The sequence below is a fragment of the Bison bison genome, unplaced genomic scaffold (genome assembly GCF_000754665.1).
Source record: "Bison bison bison isolate TAMUID 2011002044 unplaced genomic scaffold, Bison_UMD1.0 scf7180017864451, whole genome shotgun sequence".
In the NCBI taxonomy this organism is placed as follows: domain Eukaryota; kingdom Metazoa; phylum Chordata; class Mammalia; order Artiodactyla; family Bovidae; genus Bison; species Bison bison.
Genome location: NW_011495013.1, coordinates 142,625 through 163,259, shown reverse-complemented (window position 1 = coordinate 163,259; position 20,635 = coordinate 142,625). Strand labels below are relative to the sequence as shown.

The window sequence follows — 20,635 nt, the reverse complement described above, 5'->3', positions numbered from 1 at the left end:
ATCTCTTCCTCTGTCCTCCCCTTCTCCTCCTGCCCCCAATCCCTCCCAGCATCAGAGTCTTTTCCAATGAGTCAACTCTTCACATCAGGTGGCCAAAGTACTGGAGTTTCAGCTTCAGCATTAGTCCTTCCAATGAATATTCAGAATTGATTTCCTTTAGGATGGACTGGTTGGATCTCCTTGCAGTCCAAAGGGACTCTCAAGAGACTTCTCCAACAACACAGTTCAAAAGCATCAATTCTTCGGTGCTCAGCTTTCTTTATAGTCCAACTCTCACATCCATACATGACTACTGGAAAAACCATAGCTTTGACTAGATGGACCTTTGTTGGCAAAGTCAAGTCTCTGCTTTTAAATACGCTGTCTAGCTTGGTCATAGCTTTTCTTCTGAGGAGCAAGCACCTCTTAAATTTCATGGCTGCAGTCACCATCTGCAGTGATTTTGGAGCCCCCAAAATAAAGTCAGCCACTGTTTCCCCATCTATTTGCCATGAAGTGATAGGACAGGATGCCGTGATCTTAGTTTTTTGAATGCAGAGTTTTAAGCCAGCTTTTTCACTCTCCTCTTTCACCTTCATCAAGAGGCTCTTTAGTTCCTCTTTGCTTTCTACCATAAGGGTGGTGTGGTGTCATCCTGGAGGAAACTTCTTTGTGTTGAGGATGGGGTGGAGTGGAGTGATGGAAGTCCTCTGTCTCATCCTTTTGTCTGTCCTGCTGGTCTTTACTGGTCCCTAAGCATGTAGGCTTTTGCAAATGAAAGTTAGGAACACTCCTTTGGTTTTCCTTTCTGCTGATCACATCCTTCCCGTAAAGTAATGGAAGAAGAAAGGCCTAACTGCTTGAATGGAGGGGAGAAGGAGGGAAGTGGAGATTGTGACCATGTGAAATATTAAATATTAAGTTATGCATAAAAATGTACTTTAATATTTAAACCACTAACCCCACCACACCAAATGAAGGATATCCTCACATTGAGCAGTGGTTAATGTATTTTATTAAATTAAGTATGTAATTTGCAAATGGTTTCATAAGAAATTTTAAAAGCAAAGTTATAAAACAGTTTCAATAAAAAAGTACAGAATTAACAGCAAAATTACATTTTCTTTATAGTACAAATAAAAGGATTTTGTCTCTAATAGACTGTTTGAAAATCTTATAATATATTCTCCAACTGACAGTTGCAATATTATATTTTAATGAGAAGTCTCATGGTTAATTCTCAATCACATGTTAATAAATGGTTTCATCATTTGGACCATAAAAGTCATTTGCTCAACTTTAAGGAAAACAATGTCATCATATAATGTGAAGTTATAAAAAACTCTCCGGGATGTAGATGCATTCTAGCCTTATTTCTCTAATAAATTTTGCAAAGAGACATTAAGTAACACTGTAAACTTGAATTACATTTAAAAATAAGCACCATTTACATAAATTCTACCTAAACTTACTTTACCTTTTAAATGACAAGGTTTTTTGGCCACACAAAACATTTAAATCTGTTTTCTTTACCATGTAAATAAAAATAAGCAATATTTAACCACAACACAGAAAAATTATCAAACTTCACCTCTATTGCACAATGAAAAAGCAATTGGAAAAAACAGCACACATTATTTTTGTGTCTTTTTTATACATTTTGTCATTTTCTTAAATTGAGAGCAGTTAAAACATTGTCAGAGCAATTTCCTGAGTTTCAAAGTTTCCAATTTCCAGCTCAGAAATAAGCAATCTTGCTATTATATATATCTTTTTTCTAAGCATACAAAACACTTGAATTTAAAAAGGACAAAATAAAGGATTGGAAACAATCCAACAGAATTATTTAGCTTTTCTCTCCAAAATGTGTTATAATACACAAGACACTTTAAAGTGTTAAGTCAGGGTTTCTACTATACAATATGTCCCACATTTAAAGGCCTTAGAATTTCAGGCAGTACTGAAACACTAATACATGAAGAAATCTCAACTTGAAATAATATAGAGATACATGAACAGCCAATAAATGTAAGACAAAATACTTCCATTTCTCCTGTTTAAGGAAGGAAATGAACAGACTGAAAATACTGTTAAGAGTCCCTTCTGTTCAACCCCGCTTTCCCTGTGGTTTCCACATTAGTGCTCATCGTCCCCTGGGAGATACTGGTAAGAGACTATCAAAAGAATATAATTGTTATTAAAATCTTCCAAAATTACAGAGCTGTTGTATTTCTTAAATATTAATAACTTTGCAAAGAGCCATTCTAGTAAGTCATATATTAGCACAAATATACCAAAACATACACAAAAACTCTGATAAGCCCCTCATTATCTTTAGTTTTGACACACAGGATTTAGAAATGAGTAAAACAGAAAAATTTGATAATCCTCAAACTCTGTTTACCTTTGGCATACAGGATTTAGAAACAGGCAAAACAAGAAAAGAGCCATTATAAAATTTTCTTTCATAATTACATGTTGCTTAAACTATGCTAGATAGTGGGATAGAAGCCAATTTGATACTAAACAACTTTACAAAAACATTTATAATGCTCAATATTTCTCCATATATTTACAAATGATGATTAAGAAGAAATGCCCTAGATTTACCAAAATAAAGCATAAAACTAGAGTTGGTACAGTTCAAAACATAAGTTCTTTCATTTGATTTCTGCCCACAAAATACCTCACCTCTTGTTCTTTTTGACTGCTCCCATATTAATCATAATTATAATAACTAATATTGAAGTAAAGTCTAGTTGAAACACTCAAAAGTGATGTCTTTTTTTTAAACTGGGATGAGGAAATATAAAAACACAGAAAATGAGTATGCAGCTGCACAGACTTGAATAATTCTAGGTTTTAGTACTGTTATACACATTTCTTAAATCATATCAATTTATACACAGAAAGGTTTTATTTCATTAACTAACAGTTGTAGTTTTATAATTAAAGTTGTTGAAAGGAATTGTTTTATTTTTAAAACAATTTAAACAAGTATACAACTCTTCTAGACCTCACAAAAAACATGCCAAACTGTTGGCATTTTTAACAAATTACCACAAATGTAACAATGTGAATAATACTTCAACATCAGTTACTATTTCTAAGTAACAAACATATATTTTTATGGAAATAAATTCAATGATATGGCTCTTCTTTTACAAGCATGCTTTCATGATATATAAAAACATGTTTCTGAATTTTATTTTCATTAAAATGTCTGTTCTTCTGGAAATTCTTTCAGTAATAGCGCAATCCTAAATCCTATCACCTCTAGTCCAAATAATTTTTAAGCTTATCAAAAATCAATACAGTTGTTTGCTAAAACTACATATGTTGAAAATACCCTTCACATCCAAAGTCAGATTTATTTAAGCCAGCGTCTCATATTGGAAAATTATACTTTATCACACTAAACTTGTGTAAAGGAAGTTATAACTGACAAGTATACTAACAGGGCTTTTTAACCTGACCAAGAAAAAAGATGTCAGTGAGTTTCCTTTCAGAAAGTTGGTTCTTTTTAAAAATAAAGGTAAAAAACTTTTAAATTGTAAGAATTTCTTTTATGATTATATTAAAAATGTTTTCTATATCTGTTTTAAGTTAATAGGATTTTGACCTTCTCTAGTTTAGAAATTACATGCCTCAAATACAAAATATAGCTCTTTAGTACTGTCTTCAATAAATATCATTTACACAGGCAGTGCTATAAGACTAGGAGCAGTTCTAGAAGACAGCAGCACTCCTTCTTTGAAAACTTGTCTGCCTATGGAAGGTATAAAACTGCACCATAATCTCAGACCCCAACTTAACTTCTAGGAAATGTACACACCCAGAAAGAAGGAATAAAAGGTAAGCGATCACAACCATATACAAAGAAGAAGTACAACAGAGTGTCTTCCTTCCTGCAGAATATGGCAAAATGATTTTTTGTATTGTTTTGAAATCAAAAGCACTCAAAGGTTTCTGTTAGATCTCCTTTCTTTCTGTACTACTACAACTAGATCTCAAAGCACTTTAAATACCTCTCGTAGAAGCCTTTAAGACTTTATGAAACGTCAAACAACAATTAATATAAAGGTTAACATTTTCTGTCTGAGAAAGTATCAGAGCATTTCAATCTTTAAAACCACAGCTGATAATTTTCTTAGACATCTGGTAATCAATAAAAATTCTCTTTAATATCTTTAATAGATAACATATTTGGCATTTGATTGAGTAAAAATTAAACGTCTCTTGAATTTTGAAAAACATGTTTTTCTGTTTATAACTGGACATCACTACTAATAAAACATACATTTACGTAAAATTGACTAAATCACTGCAAATAAAACTAATTTTAAGCTACAAACCTTCACACTTTTTAGTCAAGGATGTTTGTTTTATTTTAGCATGACTTTCAAGCACCCTGGTTTAATTTCAGAGAATCTGCAAAAATGAAAAAAGAGTTAAAGATAAAAATTTCAAATTGATTACAAAATATATCTTGTAACCAATTCTAAGTGCCTATGCTAAACATAATATTCACTATCAAAGCACTCTCCTTTAAGTTAAATCAAGGACTAATATCTATGCTTGTGTTCTTTTTAATCTACTGTCAAAATAAATACATGACTAAGGCTGGGGATTACTCCTAACAGCAATCTTATTACAATTTAAGATTTTTAAAAATTCTCAAGCCTGATTTTGATGTTAATGAATAACAGTAAGCTGTATGAAGGATATGATGATGTCTGAATTACATTCTCTCTCTGCATTATAACAGCACCAAGAAGAAATTTCCATAGGTAAGTCTGATTTATCAGAACATGAAACTCCCTCAGTGTGAAATTTAAAGAAACACCACCAGTCTCTAAAACAGACGATTAATTACAATATGATAATGTTCTAGCCTATTTCTTTTGTAAAAGTAACCCTAAAATGTCATCTGTTTTCATGCTCAGAATTAATGCTACATCTTTCTATAACATAGCGAACATTTTATTACATGACATAAACAAAACAGGCTGTAATAACTGAAACTAGAAGGGAAGGAGGGCACTGGGATTCCTCAGGGAATCTATCCATCAACAAATCTTTCTTCTTGAACTTGTCTTGCCATTGGCTGTTACTGAATAATAATCACTTAATGAAAAAGGACATTTCATATTTGCCAGCTAAGACTAATAGTGGCACTTAATTTATGAAGACGTATAAATTCATAACTGACTAGAGATTTCCACTAAAGTTTAAATACATACAAATTATAACCACATTTTAGCAGGAGCTCCAAATTCTTCCAAAATCCACAAACATGTACTTCTTTTCAAAAGAATTAAACAATAACCTTAGGGTGTGAGGAAAAGGGGATGACAGAGGATGAGATGGTTGGATGGCATCACCGACTCAATGGACATGAGTTTGAGTAAACTCCGGGAGTTGGTGATGGACAGGGAGGCCTGGCGTGCTGCAGTCCGTGGGGTTGCAAAGAGTCGGACACGACTAAGTGACTGAACTGAACTAAACTGATGATATGTATAATCTAACTATCTTAAATAACATAAAAAAAAAAGAATATACTTATTTTCTTTTAAATTTTAAATCTATGATAGAAATAGTTTTTTTCAAATGATTACTTCAAGAACAAACCATTTTTCTTTCATTTCTGGTTTACTAGACATCATAAATCCAGAAAGGATGTTACATATCATAATCATGAATTTGTGGCTAAAATCAGATGGTTAAATTTAGTAAACTACCTTAAAAAATTGTTCTGAGCATACTATTAGTGTTTATTATCTGCATATGGGCAACTGCCATTATCGATAACAGAAATCTATACTCACCTAAAGTTATGGCTTGTGAGGTATTTTATGACGGCTGGTTTGATGCGTGCAACTCCTCCCTGGCTGTGGTTTCCTCTCCCCGTTATCACAGAGAGATAGGGCTTACCACCATTCTGCTTAAATTCTGTTACAACAGGAATTGGAACAGTTAAAATTTATTTATCTTACATTCTCAACAGAAAACAAACCTTTACTCAAACACATATGAAATTGTTTTCATGAAGATTTAAAGATTTATTACTTCAAAAAGTCCTACACTGATGTTTTTAAATGTATGTTTTATCTTCTATACTTTTAAGTATAGAAGCTTCATAGCAATTGATCCACCTAAAGACTTGAGTGGAACTTCTCCTGTCGGGAGAGAGACATGCATGTGCTACTAGAATTTCTCTCTGAAATAATGATGACAACGATAATATTAACGATACTGAACAATTATTACACACATGGAGTCAGGCATCACTTTAAGTGACTTACATTTATTAACTAAGAATCTTTACAACAACTCTATTAAATACTCCGAAGCCAGACAGCTTTGATCTTTATTATAAGCAGCTCTGTCACTAAATGACTGTGTATTGGGACCATGGACAAGTTTCTTAGCCTATCTGTGCCTATTTTCTTGTCAGTAAAATGGGGTATGAGGCAACTGCTTTATAGGCTATCACTCTCAGGAAGAGCCATTAGCAAACCCACTAATTATAGCATGGACTGCAGTGTTACTGTTAAAGATAATCAATTATTAACTTAAGAAAGTCTTCCAAATAGATGATTTTAAAATATCAAATGAACCTGAGCCTCTTAAAAGACCATAGCTCCTGCTTTGGAAATGGGCCTGTGCAAATAAAATATATAAATCTGGAAGTAACAGCTACAATAAAATAGCAACAACAAAAAACCTGTTTATAATATGAATTGATTTCACAATTCAGTAGATATTTGCTCCTCAGTTTTAAATAGCACAAGTTATGACCTTTAGCATAAAATACATATACCCATAAACATTCCATACTCTGTTCATTAAGTTGCCATAAGACTCTGCTGCTGCTGCTGCTAAGTCGCTTCAGTCGTGTCTGACTCTGTGCGACCCCATAGACGGCAGCCCACCAGGCTCCCGTGTCCCTGGGATTCTCCAGGCAAGAACACTGGAGTGGGTTGCCATTTCCTTCTCCAATGCATGAAAGTGAAAACTGAAAGTGAAGTAGCTCAGTTGTGTCTGACTCTTAGCGACCCCATGGACCACAGGCTACCAGGCTCCTCTGTCCATGGGATTTTCCAGGCAAGAGTACTGGAGTGGGTTGCCATTGCCTTCTCTGGCCCTAAGACTCTAGCAGATCCACAAACATTGTTTTTCAAGTCTCATATCTCCTAAGGCAATATTTAGTCTGGAATTAAAGTGGACATGTTGCTCTTGTATTTATAATTCCTGTGTAAACTCATCTAAAGCATTTCTCAGATTTATCATTTCAACTGTAAATATTTCAGCACATATTTTAAAAGATAAAGACTCTCTAAAAAAAAACATAACCACAATGTCACAATCATATCTTACAAAGTTAAAAATAGTTCCTTAACGTTTCTAAAAATGGCTAAAAATTTCCCCCAATAGTCTCAAAAACAGTGATTTGTTTGAATCAGGTTTGAAAAGTCCACACATTGTATTTGGTTGATATATTTCATAGGGCATCCCTGGTGGCTCAGACGGTAGAGAATCTGCCTGCAATGCAGGAGACCAGGATTTGATCCCTGGGTATTTGGTTGATATACCTCTTAACTTTTAAAAGGTTCTCCTTCCCGCTGTGTAATGGAGTTTTTCAATTTGTTGGAAAAATGAGATCATTTATCCTAAATATTTACAGTCTGGATTTTGTATCCCCATGGTGTCATCTAACATGTTCCTCTATTCCCTACAAATCTGAACAAAGCAGTAGTCAGATCTAAAGGCTTCATCTGCTTCTGGTTATTTGGGGGCAAAAAGCTTCATGGGTAGTTGTGGTATATATATTTCAATCAGAAGACACAAAAGGGTCAGATTTTTTAAAATAATTCATCCCTAATTTTGACCATCATCTTTTACAACTACAAGCAATGTGGGACACAGCCACAGATTGTTCCTCTGGACACGTTTCTGTTCAAAAAATACTACCATCTGGTGGTGACCAACCATAATTACAGGTCACCACAGGCAGCGTGCACAGATGGGCTTTGGCTTCCAGATAGAGTTTGTATCTTGGGTCTGGCCAAGTATCACCTTAAGTTATTTAACTCTTTTATTCTCATAATTTTTTCTACTGAAATAAAATTCACGATTTTAAAATGTACAATTCAGTGTGTTTTAGTACATTACAATGTTGTGCAACCATCATCATGATCTAATTCCAGAACATTGAATCATCTCAAAAAGAAATTCTGGGCCAGTTAGCAGTCAGTCTCCATCCCTGGCTTTCCAGTCCCAGAAAACAATAATGAACTTTGTTTCTATGGATCCTATTCTAGACAATTTATATAAATGGAAATCATATAATATGTGGCCCATTGTATCTGGCTTCTTTCACACTGCATAATCCTTACAAGGTTCATCTGTGGTGCAGCAGGTGTCAGTATTTCATTCCTTTTTATGGCTTAATTATATTCCACTGTATCAATATACCACATTTTGTCCATTCACCAGTGGATAGACATCTGGGTTGCTTCCACCTTTTGGCTATTATGAATATACATAAGTTTCTGTGTGGATGAACTGTGTTTTCAATTCTCTTGTGTACAAGCCTGGGACCAGAACTGCTGGGTCATATGATAACTCTATGCTTAACCTTTCAAGGAATGTCAACCTTTCCACAGGTTGCACCATTTAACATTCCCACTAGCAATATATGACGGTTCCAATTCTCTGTATCCTTAATAACACTTATTATTTTCCATTTTATTAAACTTACTAAGTCATCAGTTTCCTTATCTATAAAATGAAAGGAATACCTACTCTTTATTCAGTCACTTACTCAAAAGGTTTTTAAAGTGTTGAATGGAAAGCAGAATATACGATAATGATTCAATAATTATCTTTGACTCAATTTTTGGCCAAAAAGATGGACATATAATAATCAATTATAGGGACTTCCCTAGTGGTTCAGTGGTTAGGAATCCACCTGCCAGTGCAGGGGACATGGGTTTGATTCCCAGTCAAGAAAGATCCCACATGCCATGGAGCAACTAAGCCCGTGCATCACAACTACTAAAGTCTGCACACCTAGAGCCTGTGCCCCATGAGAAGAGAAGCCACTTCAATAAGAAGACAATGAGAAGCCTGTACACCACAATGAAGAGTAGCCCCTACTCGCGGCAACTAGAGAAAGCTCGCATGCACTATGAAGACTCAGCACAGCCCCCATGCAAAAAGTCACCTATATAAGAAGCTTTTTATAAATACTGTGATACACACGAGTACTAGCAGAAGTTTTTAATAGGCAGCCTAATTTAGTCTGAAAGTCAATAAGCGGTAACATAGATAAACATAAAGAAATGGAAGAGAAGCAAAACACAAGACAAGGATGAAGACGCAGAGCAGAAACAACTAAGTAGGGATGTGGGGATTTATGCTAAATGAAACATGGTAACCTTATCACAGTGCTAATTATGTAACTAGTCATTCACTATCATCTATTCTGTTGCTGCTGCTGCTGCCAAGTCACTTCAGTCCTGTCCGACTCTGTGCGACCCGATAGAGGGCAGCCCATCAGGCTCCACCATCCCTGGGATTCTCCAGGCAAGAACACTGGAGTGGGTTGCCATTTCCTTCTCCAGTGCATGAAAGTGAAAAGTGAAAGTGAAGTCGCTCAGTCGTGTCCGACTCTTAGCAACCCCATGGACTGCAGCCTATCAGGCTCCTCTGTCCATGGGATTTTCCAGGCTAGATGGCAAACTCCATAAAGATGGGAATTGTATGTCTTTTTCACTGCTTTATGTTTGATGTCAAGAATATAGAAGATCATCAAGTTTTTATTGAGTAAATGATGTATTCATCCTCTATAAACAAAATATTCCCTTTTAATACTTCTATATAGGAATTTTTCTTTTCTCCAGATTAAATAATGTATTTAAGCTGCTCTTAAATTTTCTTTTCTAATCTTTGTTGCTGTTTTCTAGATTTTCTCCAAGATTTTCAAAATTATATTTAAAAAACAAGTGGGGGAGGTAAATCCTCTACTCTATCAAAGAATGTCTGCTAATAAACACAGAAGGAATACAAATTTTAAAACACCATTATGGAACCACCAAGATAACACAGAAGAACTGTACAAAAAGGATTTTCATGACCGAGATAATCACGATGGTGTGATCACTGACCAGACATACTGGAATGTAAAGTCAAGTGGGCCTTAGGAAGCATCACTACGAACAAAGCTAGTGGAGGTGATGGAATTCCAGTTGAGCTATTTCAAATTCTGAAAGATGATGCTGGGAAAGTGCTGCACGCAATATGCCAGCACATTTGGAAAACTCAGCAGTGGCCACAAGACTGGAAAAGGTCAGTTTTCATTTCAATCTCAAAGAAAGGCAATGCCAAAGAATGCTCAAACTACCACACAATTGCACTCATCTCACACGCTAGTAAAGTAATGCTCAAAATTCTCCAAGCCAGGCTTCAGCAATATATGAACCACAAACTTCCAGGTGTTCAAGTTGGTTTTAGAAGGCAGAGGAACCAGAGATCAAATTGCCAACATCTGCTGGATCATCGAAAAAGCAAGAGAGTTCCAGAAAAACATCTATCTCTGCTTTACTGACTATGCCAAAGCCTTTGACTGTGTGGATCACAATAAACTGTGGAAAATTATGAAAGAGATGGGAATACCAGACCACCTAACCTGCCTCTTGAGAAACCTGTATGCAGGTCAGGAAGCAACAGTTAGAACTGGACATGGAACAACAGACTGGTTCCAAATAGGAAAAGAAGTACGTCAAAGCTGTATATTGTCACCCTGTTTATTTAACTTATATGCAGAGTACATCATGAGAAACGCTGGGCTGGAAGAAGCATAAGCTGGAATCAAGATTGCTGGGAGAAACAGCAATAACCTCAGATATGCAGATGACACCACCCTTATGGCAGAAAGTGAAGAAGAACTAAAAAGCCTCTTGATGAAAGTGAAAGAGAAGAGTGAAAAAGTTGGCTTAAAGCTCAACATTCAGAAAACTAAGATCATAGCATCTGTTCCCATCACTTCAGGGCAAATCGATGGAAAAACAGTGGACACAGTGGCTGACTTTATTTTTCTGAGCTCTAAAATCACTGCAGATGGTAATTGCAGCCATGAAATTAAAAGACGCTTGCTCCTTAGAAGGAAAGTTATGACCAACCTTGACAGCATATTAAGAAGCAGAGACATTACTTTGCCAACAAAGGTCCGTCTAGTCAAGACTATGGTTTTTCCAGTGGTCATATATGGATGTGAGAGTTGGACTATAAAGAAGGCTGAGCTTCTTTATAAAGAAGAATTGATGCTTTTGAACTGTGGTATTGGAGAAGACTCTTGAGAGTCCCTTGGACTGCAAGGAGATCCAACAAGTCCATCCTAAAGGAGATTAGTCCTAGGTGTTCATTGGAGGGACTGATGTTGAAGCTGAAACTGTAATATTTTGGCCACCTTATGCGAAGAGCTGACTCATTTGAAAAGACCCTGACGCTGGGAAAGATTGAGGGCAGGAGGAGAAGGGGACGACAGAGGATGAGATGGTTGGATGGCATCACTGACTCGATGGACACAGGTCTGGGTGGACTCCGGGAGCTGGTGATGGACAGGGAGGCCTGGCGTGCTGCGGTTCATAGGGTCGCAAAGAGTCAGACACGACTGAGTGACTGAACTGAACTGATGGAACCACCAATAAAATAACTAATTCAGACAAGGATCATAAATGGATGCTAAAATCATAAGGGAAAATGAGAACTGTATGAAAACAGTTATTCACACAGTCACAAAGAATCAATCACCAAAATTTACTAACTGATTACAAAGGGAGAAAAGGTACATTTACAAAGCAAAATCTGATATGATAGAGTTCCATATCTCAGCTAAGAAATCAAACTTAACACCACCAATAAGGAAAACTGACCATGTGTGTCTTATAATGAGTTCACCAAGGATAACCTAACATCACCTATGCAGCATTTTTACCAAGAAAATTTTAAACTGAATCTAGCCGTGAAGAAACAATCAGACAAATTAAAATTGTTCGACAATCTACCAAACGACTGACTTGGAATCTTTAAAAATGTCAATGACATGGAAAACAAAAATTAGACAAAGGAACCACTCTATTATCACAGGAGGCTACTGACTTGGGACCATCAACTGGAACATGTGATGCATGACTGGATCCTGGATTGAGGGTACAGCTCATAAGACCTTTCCAAGACCTTTCCATACAACTAGAAAACACTAAGTATGGCCTGTATATTAGACAACACTTTGTTAACAATGTTAAATGCCTTAAAAGTGATAATGTATTGTGATTATGTAGGAAAATGAATTTCTCCTCAAGTGATAAAACATGCTGAGGTGTTCAAAAACAAAGCACCACAATGTTTAAAACTTATTCTCAAATGGTTCAGCAGAAAGCAATTTGAGAGACAGAAACAAATGTGGCCAAATGTTGATGACTGGTCAGTCTACAATTCATTCAACTTCTCTGTGAGTTTTAAATTTTTCAATATAAAAAGCTAGGGAAAAAAGATAGTGATAAGAGTAGACATATATGTTGATATGCAAAATAAAAATGCCCATCAATAGACAGATGGGCACATTATGACATGGTCACATAATACTATACAGCAGTTATAATTAAAAAAAAACCAATCCATTAAGATGAGTAGATCCTGAAAACTAGATTGTGTGAAAATAAGGAACTTGGCTGATGATACAGTGTGACACCATGTATGTTCATTTTTTTAAACTCACAAAAGGAATACTACAAATAGACTGATGATGAATGCAAACTGAAGGGTGTTGATTTCCATCAGGAAGGTAAGAGAAAAAAAAAAAAAGAAGCACATACAGTAAAATGTTACCACTTGTTACTTTATACTCATGGGTACAGAGGTGTTCTTATTTTATTCTGGAACCTTTTGAACATGGTTTGCATGATAAAAAGATGAATTCTCAACCTTTTATATCAATTATATTTAATCAAGTATTTAATAATATAACTGATATGTGTTGAACTGATAAACTTATATAGTATACAACTTTCTAAAATATATACAAAACTAATTAACTGGAATACAGCTATCAATGACAAAGCAGTATGATGGAACCACAAGGAATAACTGAGGCATGGATTTTATGTCTCCACAATAAAATGGAAGATAAAAAGAAAGTCAAGTTGAGAATTCAAAATACCCTAGCAGTGGTAAAAGGAGATGATTCCCTAGTATTAGATGATTCCCTACTATTAGTCTGGGTACTACAAAGATTGAATTCTCCTAAGTGCTACCATCTGGTGATGAAAAGGAAACAAGATGATAAACCAACAAGATACTTTAATGTATATAATATACATAATATGATTTTAAGAGGCAGGCAGTAGCTTTCCTATTGACCTGCAAAGACTAAATACAAGCAGAAAGGGAGAAAGACACACCATTATAATGCAAACACTCAGAAATCCTGAATTTATGATAATTCTATAAAAATCCTATCACCTTATTTACTTCTGTATTTTATTAAATATCTGTTGAGCAACTGACATCTAATAAGTATCTAATAGCTCTAGTAAATGTCTACGAACAAAGATGTGTAATATTCCTGAAAGACCGAGAGAATTCTCAGATTATATCATGCCCTGCCTTTGAGGCCCAACAGTTGGTTTGATATATATACATGCCCAGTAAAACAAAGGAATACAAACATGACTGAAGCAGGAAAATAAAAATGTTAATGGCCAAGGCAGTTAGAATTCTTTCCCAAGGTTTTCTTGAAGAATGAGTCTAATACAAACATCTATCAGTGTGACACACATATCCTTAGCCTGCACATTCAGACTCCCTTGAATTTGCAAGTTATATCAATACAAACAAAGACATACTTTCTATTGAAAATGTGTCATGACTACAGTCTTACCTTCAGTTTTCTGCTGTAAAACTGTTGTCAAATGTTCTATAGCCTCATCCACATGCAGCCCATGGAGGTCTAGAACATTCTGCGGCAGTAGGGAGGCATTGACTTTCTCAAATATCTCCACGGCAGCAAGGTGATTAGCTTCTTTCATCTTCTGCTCATGGAGACTACCCTTTAAATATAAACATATCACCAGTGATCACTTTTCATATTTGCTACTTAGTAGGCAATCAGAAAACAAATAGTGCCCCTAGTAAAAAGAAGAACAAAAAAAATGGAAAAATTAATCTAAAATTTTTTATGCAACGGGGTAATATGCAAAAACACACCAAAAATTTAGGTGGATTTCAGTGAACTAATAACATAGTTCTTAAACTACTGGATCATCATTTCTAACACATCCTCTGATCCAAAAATCATAGAAGAGGGATACAAATAAACAACATCCATCTCAAGAAGGAATCCAGTGGTTTACCTTTTGATAATCCTGAGTCTCAACCCTCTTAACAACTTGGAGTTACCCCTGAAGCCATCCCTTAAGGTCTGCTATTGTTGTTCACTAGATAATACCAGTTTAATACTTTTTCTGCTCAGTCATAAAAAAGTAAGCTACGTGGAACCACAAGAAAACAAAAAGTCAATCAACCAGGTTTCTTTAATAATATGCCGAATGGGGTCACAATGAATTGGACATGACTGAAGTGACAGAGCACATGCATGCCAAATGAGCCTAGGTAGAAATTCTATTTCCCTGAAAGATATTAATGTAAATTTCTTTTTCTGACTATGAAAAGTGATACCTAACTAAAAATTCAAGCATGATAGAAAGCACAAGTCCTCTGTAATCCCACCTGGGAAGGTCAATACTAACATTCCGCTGTGTTTCCTCCATAAAACTTGTAAGTGTTAGAAGTAGTACTGAATGAGAGACCCCAACCTAAAAGAGATTAGGGACTGTTGGAATTCTCAGACCATACAGTTCTTACGAACAGGCTACTTTACATCACTTACAGAATATAATCTACATTCCCCAGAATAACTTCATCTAGTCACAGTATGAGTATTATCTCCTTCAAGATTATTCAGACATCATAGATGACAAAGAAAAAAAGAACTGGCTTTCCTCTTTACCTGCTGGGCATAAAATGTGGCAACATTTTTCTTCCCCATCCGATAAGCTTCTTTTGCCTTGCTGTAGCATTCCATCCTCTTCTGCTGGTGCAAGAAAGCCTCTGCCCTGTAGTCATCATACTCTGGGTACTCAAAGTCCTGGAAAGATGGTTCACTTGGTATATCTTCAGTCTCTTTCAATTTCTTTGCCTATAAGGTGTTACACAATAAGAAGAACCCAAAGAAAAGAACACACAATCTTTACCTTCAAAATCTGTACATGAAAACTGGGCTCTACTAATTTTTATCTTTCTTCTTAAAAAAACAGACAATATTTCCCTACTGTCTTCCTAGTAAGTCATGCACTTGTCAACCATCATTAACTTTTTCGTACCATTTTAACCACTCTTATCTAAGGAGATGTTAAAAAGTTCTCTAAAACTATGGAAATAAAAAAATCAAGCCAAAAGAGAGAATTTAAAATATCCAAAGAATAACATTCATTTATCTAATGCAATAGTTTCCAAATTTTAGTTTGCAAACCCATTCATAGGGTCAGTCCAATCACTGAAGGAAGTAATGGCATATTTCAATTTATATTAAAAAAAAAACAGTAATAAAATAATTGAATAATATTCTTTTGAAAACAGAAGAGCATACGGAGTGACCATGCCTGATAGTCGGTAAAAATCGTAAGGAGGTTTATAGGGCAGTTTTCAATCAATTCAACCAACTAGCCACTATGGTAGTGTTGACTTTTTGAGCTTTCTGGAATATGATCAAGTAGCTGTTACCCATATGGAAACTTAAAGAAACTAAACTAAATAACTCTAGTTTAAAACATGAGATCATGAAAATAATTATGCAAATTAGCCTCAACACTAAACCAAATAAAAAAGAATAACATAAATGTATCACCACATTCCTAACTCATTACTAGAGTCAAAAATCTGTAAATACATTTTTATTTTTGCAACCAATACGCATGACTCTCCTTTACCTAAGAATATTCATAGGCCCTACATCCTTATGTCATGCTCACTAATAATCATACTACTGTTTAACTATTTCATACTAATGTTTAAATAGTCTATGAGTGTATAGCTTGTATCCTGGATAAAACCAAATATTTTGCAGAGAAGGGATTAAAAAAAAGAAAACACTTTTTATGACCTTTGAAAAGCCATAGTGCCTAATACAACAAACATAAATATTTGCCTTAAAAGTCTCTATTGGTATTTATACTAAAAAATGCAAATCACATTTGGTTCTCTGGGAAGAGAACCTTCATTTCTTATTTAAAAAAAAAAAAAAAGACAGGGAATTCCCAGTCTGTCCAAACAGTTAGGATTCTGTGCCTTCACTGCCTAGGCCTGGGTTTGATCCCTGTTCATGGAACTAACATCCCACAAGCCACGTGGCAAGGCCCAAAAAAAGAAAGGAAAAAAGAAGTATATAATGAGAGCTACTCTCATTTTAAAATAAAACCAAAATTTATTTTTATATCCCTTTCATAGTGATATGGTTTACTATAACTTCACTAACTAGGGCCAAGTGAAATACATGCTTCCTAAGAATTCACAAGCCTGGTGGGCTGCAGTCCATGGGGTCTCGAAGAGTCGGGCACGACTGAGCGACTTCACTTTCACTTTTCACTTTCATGCATTGGAGAAGGAAATGGCAACCCACTCCAGTGTTCTTGCCTGGAGAATCCCAGGGATGGGGGAGCCTGGTGGGCTGCCGTCTATGGGGTCGCACAGAGTCGGACACGACTGCAGCGACTTAGCAGCAGCAGCAGCAGCATTCTCTTGAAAGCATGATGTACTGTAATATTAAAACCATTTCCAAAGGTAACAAACTTGCAAATTTCATTAACAACTAAAGGGAAAAGGTACTAGTATTAACAAAACACAGTTTTAAATAAATATTAGTTTCTTGAACAAAACCAGGAAACCAAAATGTTACTGGTATCATGATACTCTCTTTTAATATCTCTGGTCCTTTAAGGTCCTGGGATATCAAAGACAGACTATTCTGCTCACAAATCTTAACAATATTTTTATCAGTGTTGTGACATCTGCCTACATTTTTTTGAGAAAGACTAAGTATATCTTATCTCCAGTATAACTTATTCAAATTTATGTTTTGGCCAACGTGTACACAATTCACAAACTCTCCTTTCTTGATTCCAACATCTTCTAACCATCTCCCACTTTCAGCAAGCACACTTCCCAATCACTTCCTCTACTGCCGTAATGACCAAGAGTGCCTTGCTCTATTATCAGGAGAAAAAGTAGTCTTTATTCCCAGTCTGGCACTGAAGGTCTCACCATTATCTTGTACTCTTTGAATCTTGTAACATACTACACTTATCCATGATGAACACAGGCGTCAGTGGTACCATATACTTCCTGCTCTGTGTACACACTAATAGATAACATACTACACCTATCCATGACACACACAGCCATCAGTGGTACCACACACTTCCTGCTCCATGTACACACTAACAGATCACATGAACACCAAAATTACCCAAGTCCTATCAGCTAAATTCTGGTGAAATAGTCAAAGAAAAAAAGGAGCACACAAGTTTATCCATAAGTGGTCTTATTAACAAGTAAAGCAGGATGATTGAGCACTGTTAAAAAAAAAAAGTCTAAAACTAATACAAGATTAATATATAAAATCAATTGTATTTCTATTTGCAGAGGACAATCCAAAAATAAAATTAAGAAAACAATTTCATTTACAATGGCATTAAAAAAAACACCTAGAAATAAATTTAACAAAAGTCATGTATAATTTATATTCAAAACTACAACACACTGTTGAATGAACTTAAGAGGAACTAAATAAATTGAAACATACTTCCACATTCACAAATTGGAAGACAGTATTGTTAAGATGGCAATACACCTCAAATTGACCTGCAGATTCAATACAATCCCCATGAAAAGTCCAACTGGCTTCTTTGCAGAAACTGACAAGCTCATCTTAAAAGTCACACAGAAATGCAAGGGGACCAGAATAGCCAAAATAATCTTGGGGGGAAAAAAAGAACATAGTTGAAAACTCACATTTCTCAATTTCAAAACTTACTACAAAGTTACAGCAGTCAAGACTATGGTACAGGCATAATGACAGACATATAGAACAATGGAATGAAACTGAGAATCTAGTAAAAAATTTACAGTCAATTCATTTCCAACTAGGGTGCTAAGAAAATTCAATGTGGGAAAAATAATCTTTGCAACAAGTGGTACTGTGATAACTGAATATCCATATGCAAAAGAATAAACCTGAACCCCTATCTCACACCATATACAAAGATCTAAATGTAAGCACTAAAACTATAAAAGAATTTAAAACTATAAAACTAAAACTATAAGAAAACTTGGGTGTAAGTTTGGTGACCCTGGGTTAGGCAGTAGTTTCTTAGGTATGACACCGAAAGTACATGCAACAAAAGAAGTGAATTGCACGTGATCAATTTTTAAACTTTTGTGCTTCAAAGTACATCAGCTAAAAAGTGAAAAGACAACCCTTGGAATGGGAAAAAGTCTGCAAGTCATACGTCTGAAAAGGGACTTGCATGTAGACTATATAAAAACTCATACGACTAAAGAAATTTTTTTTAATTGTAATGGGCTATGGATATTAATAGACATTTCTTCAAAGAAGATATAATACAAATGGCCAATAAGCACATCAAAAGATGGTCAATATCACCAGCCATCAGGGAAATGCAAATCAAAATCACAATGAGATACCACTTCTGTATTAACTATGTCTTTTATTTCTTATATTCTGATGCTTTGACATGAGGCCTTGCTAATCCCTAGAGACAAAGCCCCCACCTTGGGGCTAGCTAATTCCTAGAGATTGGAAATAATTCACTTGCTGGCACACTTTATACATGCAAACCATCCAATCTAGAACCCATATCCACAACCATTTCCATTATGGGCTCTCACTCTCTGGCCACCATTCACATACCCTAATCACTGAAGCCAGGTACCAAAAAACTAGGAACACCCCAGAGCCTGCTGAAATTATTCAAACTAGCCAATCCTGAACCTACTTATTACCCTGTTTTGCCAAGTCTTTCCCATAGAAACCACAAAAAAAGGCTCTTGCGCACATTTCCCCATCTCTGTCTCCCTGACCCTGGTGCTTCCTCATGGGGCTACAGATGGTAGGCCATACCTCCTGCTTCCGTAACTATAATAAACTTCTTCCTTCATGTCATTTCCATACCTGGTGTCTTACCATACCTGATTAAAATAAATCCCAGGTATCCATCAAACAACTTCACTTCTACTCAGATGGCTTTAATCAAAAAGACAAGATGATAACAAAGTGTCATAGAGGATGTGGAGAAATTCTAACCCTCATACACTGCTGATGGAAACGTACAAGAATGTAACCATTTGGGGAAAATGCCTGGCAGTTCCTCAAATGGCTAAACCTTTCTGGGCTTCCCAAGTGGCTCTGCCTGCAATCAGGGAGACCCAGGTCTGACACAGTTATACTCTAAGACCCATCATACTGCATTCCATAGTTATTCCATTAAACCTCATACGTTTCATGTGTAGTCTACACAAGAAAAGTTACAGAAATTCAAATGTTTGTCATGTACAAAGACACTGAATAAAAAAACATAATCAGCTATAAATTCATTATTTTGAGCAGATATTATTAGCCAAATATGCTATCATTGGTTAAATTTCCAGTCTACAAAAAATGGTGAGAAATAAACATTAATCTAACAAATCAATTATATTTCATACATAACTATTATTTATCATTATTGTAAAAAACTAAGACACTATACCTTTTTCTCCTTAGACTTCTGTGCAGTATGAGAAGTGATATTCTCATTTTGGTGAACAAATTCTTGTGCTACCACTGTTTTTACAGGGTCTCCTTCAAGAACACAATTTAGAAATTGCACTGTGTGTTCTAATGAATAGCTGTAGAGAGTTGAAGTACAAATATGAGGTCAATGAATTAAAATAAAAGTTATGTGGAAACATTAACAAAGGCAACCTTTAACACATCTTAGAATAGGAAAAATTGGCTCACTTATTAGTTTTAAACATCAAAATTAAATGCTCATTGTGCATCTCAAGACTTGAGAATGAACAGAAAGTGTAAAGTTAGAGGCTCTCAAAAATTAATTTTTAAATGAATACCCAAAAGTAACATATTAATAAAATTAATTCATATTCTTATATTTTATTCCAGATAGATTTTCCACAACTCTTTCTTTCATCTTATCACACATACTTAGTCCCCTTTAGAATTCACACATTTCAGTTTCCTTCATACATCAAAAACAGACAATAGATCTTTACGCTAACATTGTATTCTGTCAAATTTCACATTTTACTTAAACCATGGGGTTCCAGTCAGAGAAATTCTAAGCAGAAATATAGAAAGGAAAAAGTAAAAAACTATCCTACCTCCCATCACTACATTATTTAGGCATATTTTCACGGTGATACTATACTATGTGGAATATGAAATTCTACAAAAATTGACAAAAGCCTGAAACACTCATGTTCCCATAACTAAAGAAACTCTTTCCAAAGCAAATTA

At 35.3% G+C, this 20,635-nt stretch overlaps 1 protein-coding gene across 4 annotated transcripts in view; it reads right to left on the bottom strand.

Moving 5' to 3' along the window:
• Positions 1-553: 553 nt before the first annotated feature.
• N4BP2 (NEDD4 binding protein 2) overlaps positions 554-20,635 on the bottom strand; it is a 56,280-nt gene continuing 36,198 nt past the window's right edge. For 3 of the 4 annotated variants that reach the window (XM_010858817.1, XM_010858820.1, XM_010858819.1), the window contains 5 exons: positions 19,869-20,007; positions 15,053-15,241; positions 13,925-14,093; positions 5,808-5,931; positions 977-4,410 (listed from right to left, as the gene is read on the bottom strand). In XM_010858817.1, the coding sequence (XP_010857119.1) occupies positions 4,365-4,410; positions 5,808-5,931; positions 13,925-14,093; positions 15,053-15,241; positions 19,869-20,007 (667 nt within the window). In that variant the 3' untranslated portion in view covers positions 977-4,364. Of the gene's footprint in view, positions 836-976; positions 4,411-5,807; positions 5,932-13,924; positions 14,094-15,052; positions 15,242-19,868; positions 20,008-20,635 lie in introns of those variants that run through there. The other variant, XM_010858818.1, reaches the window with a different exon arrangement.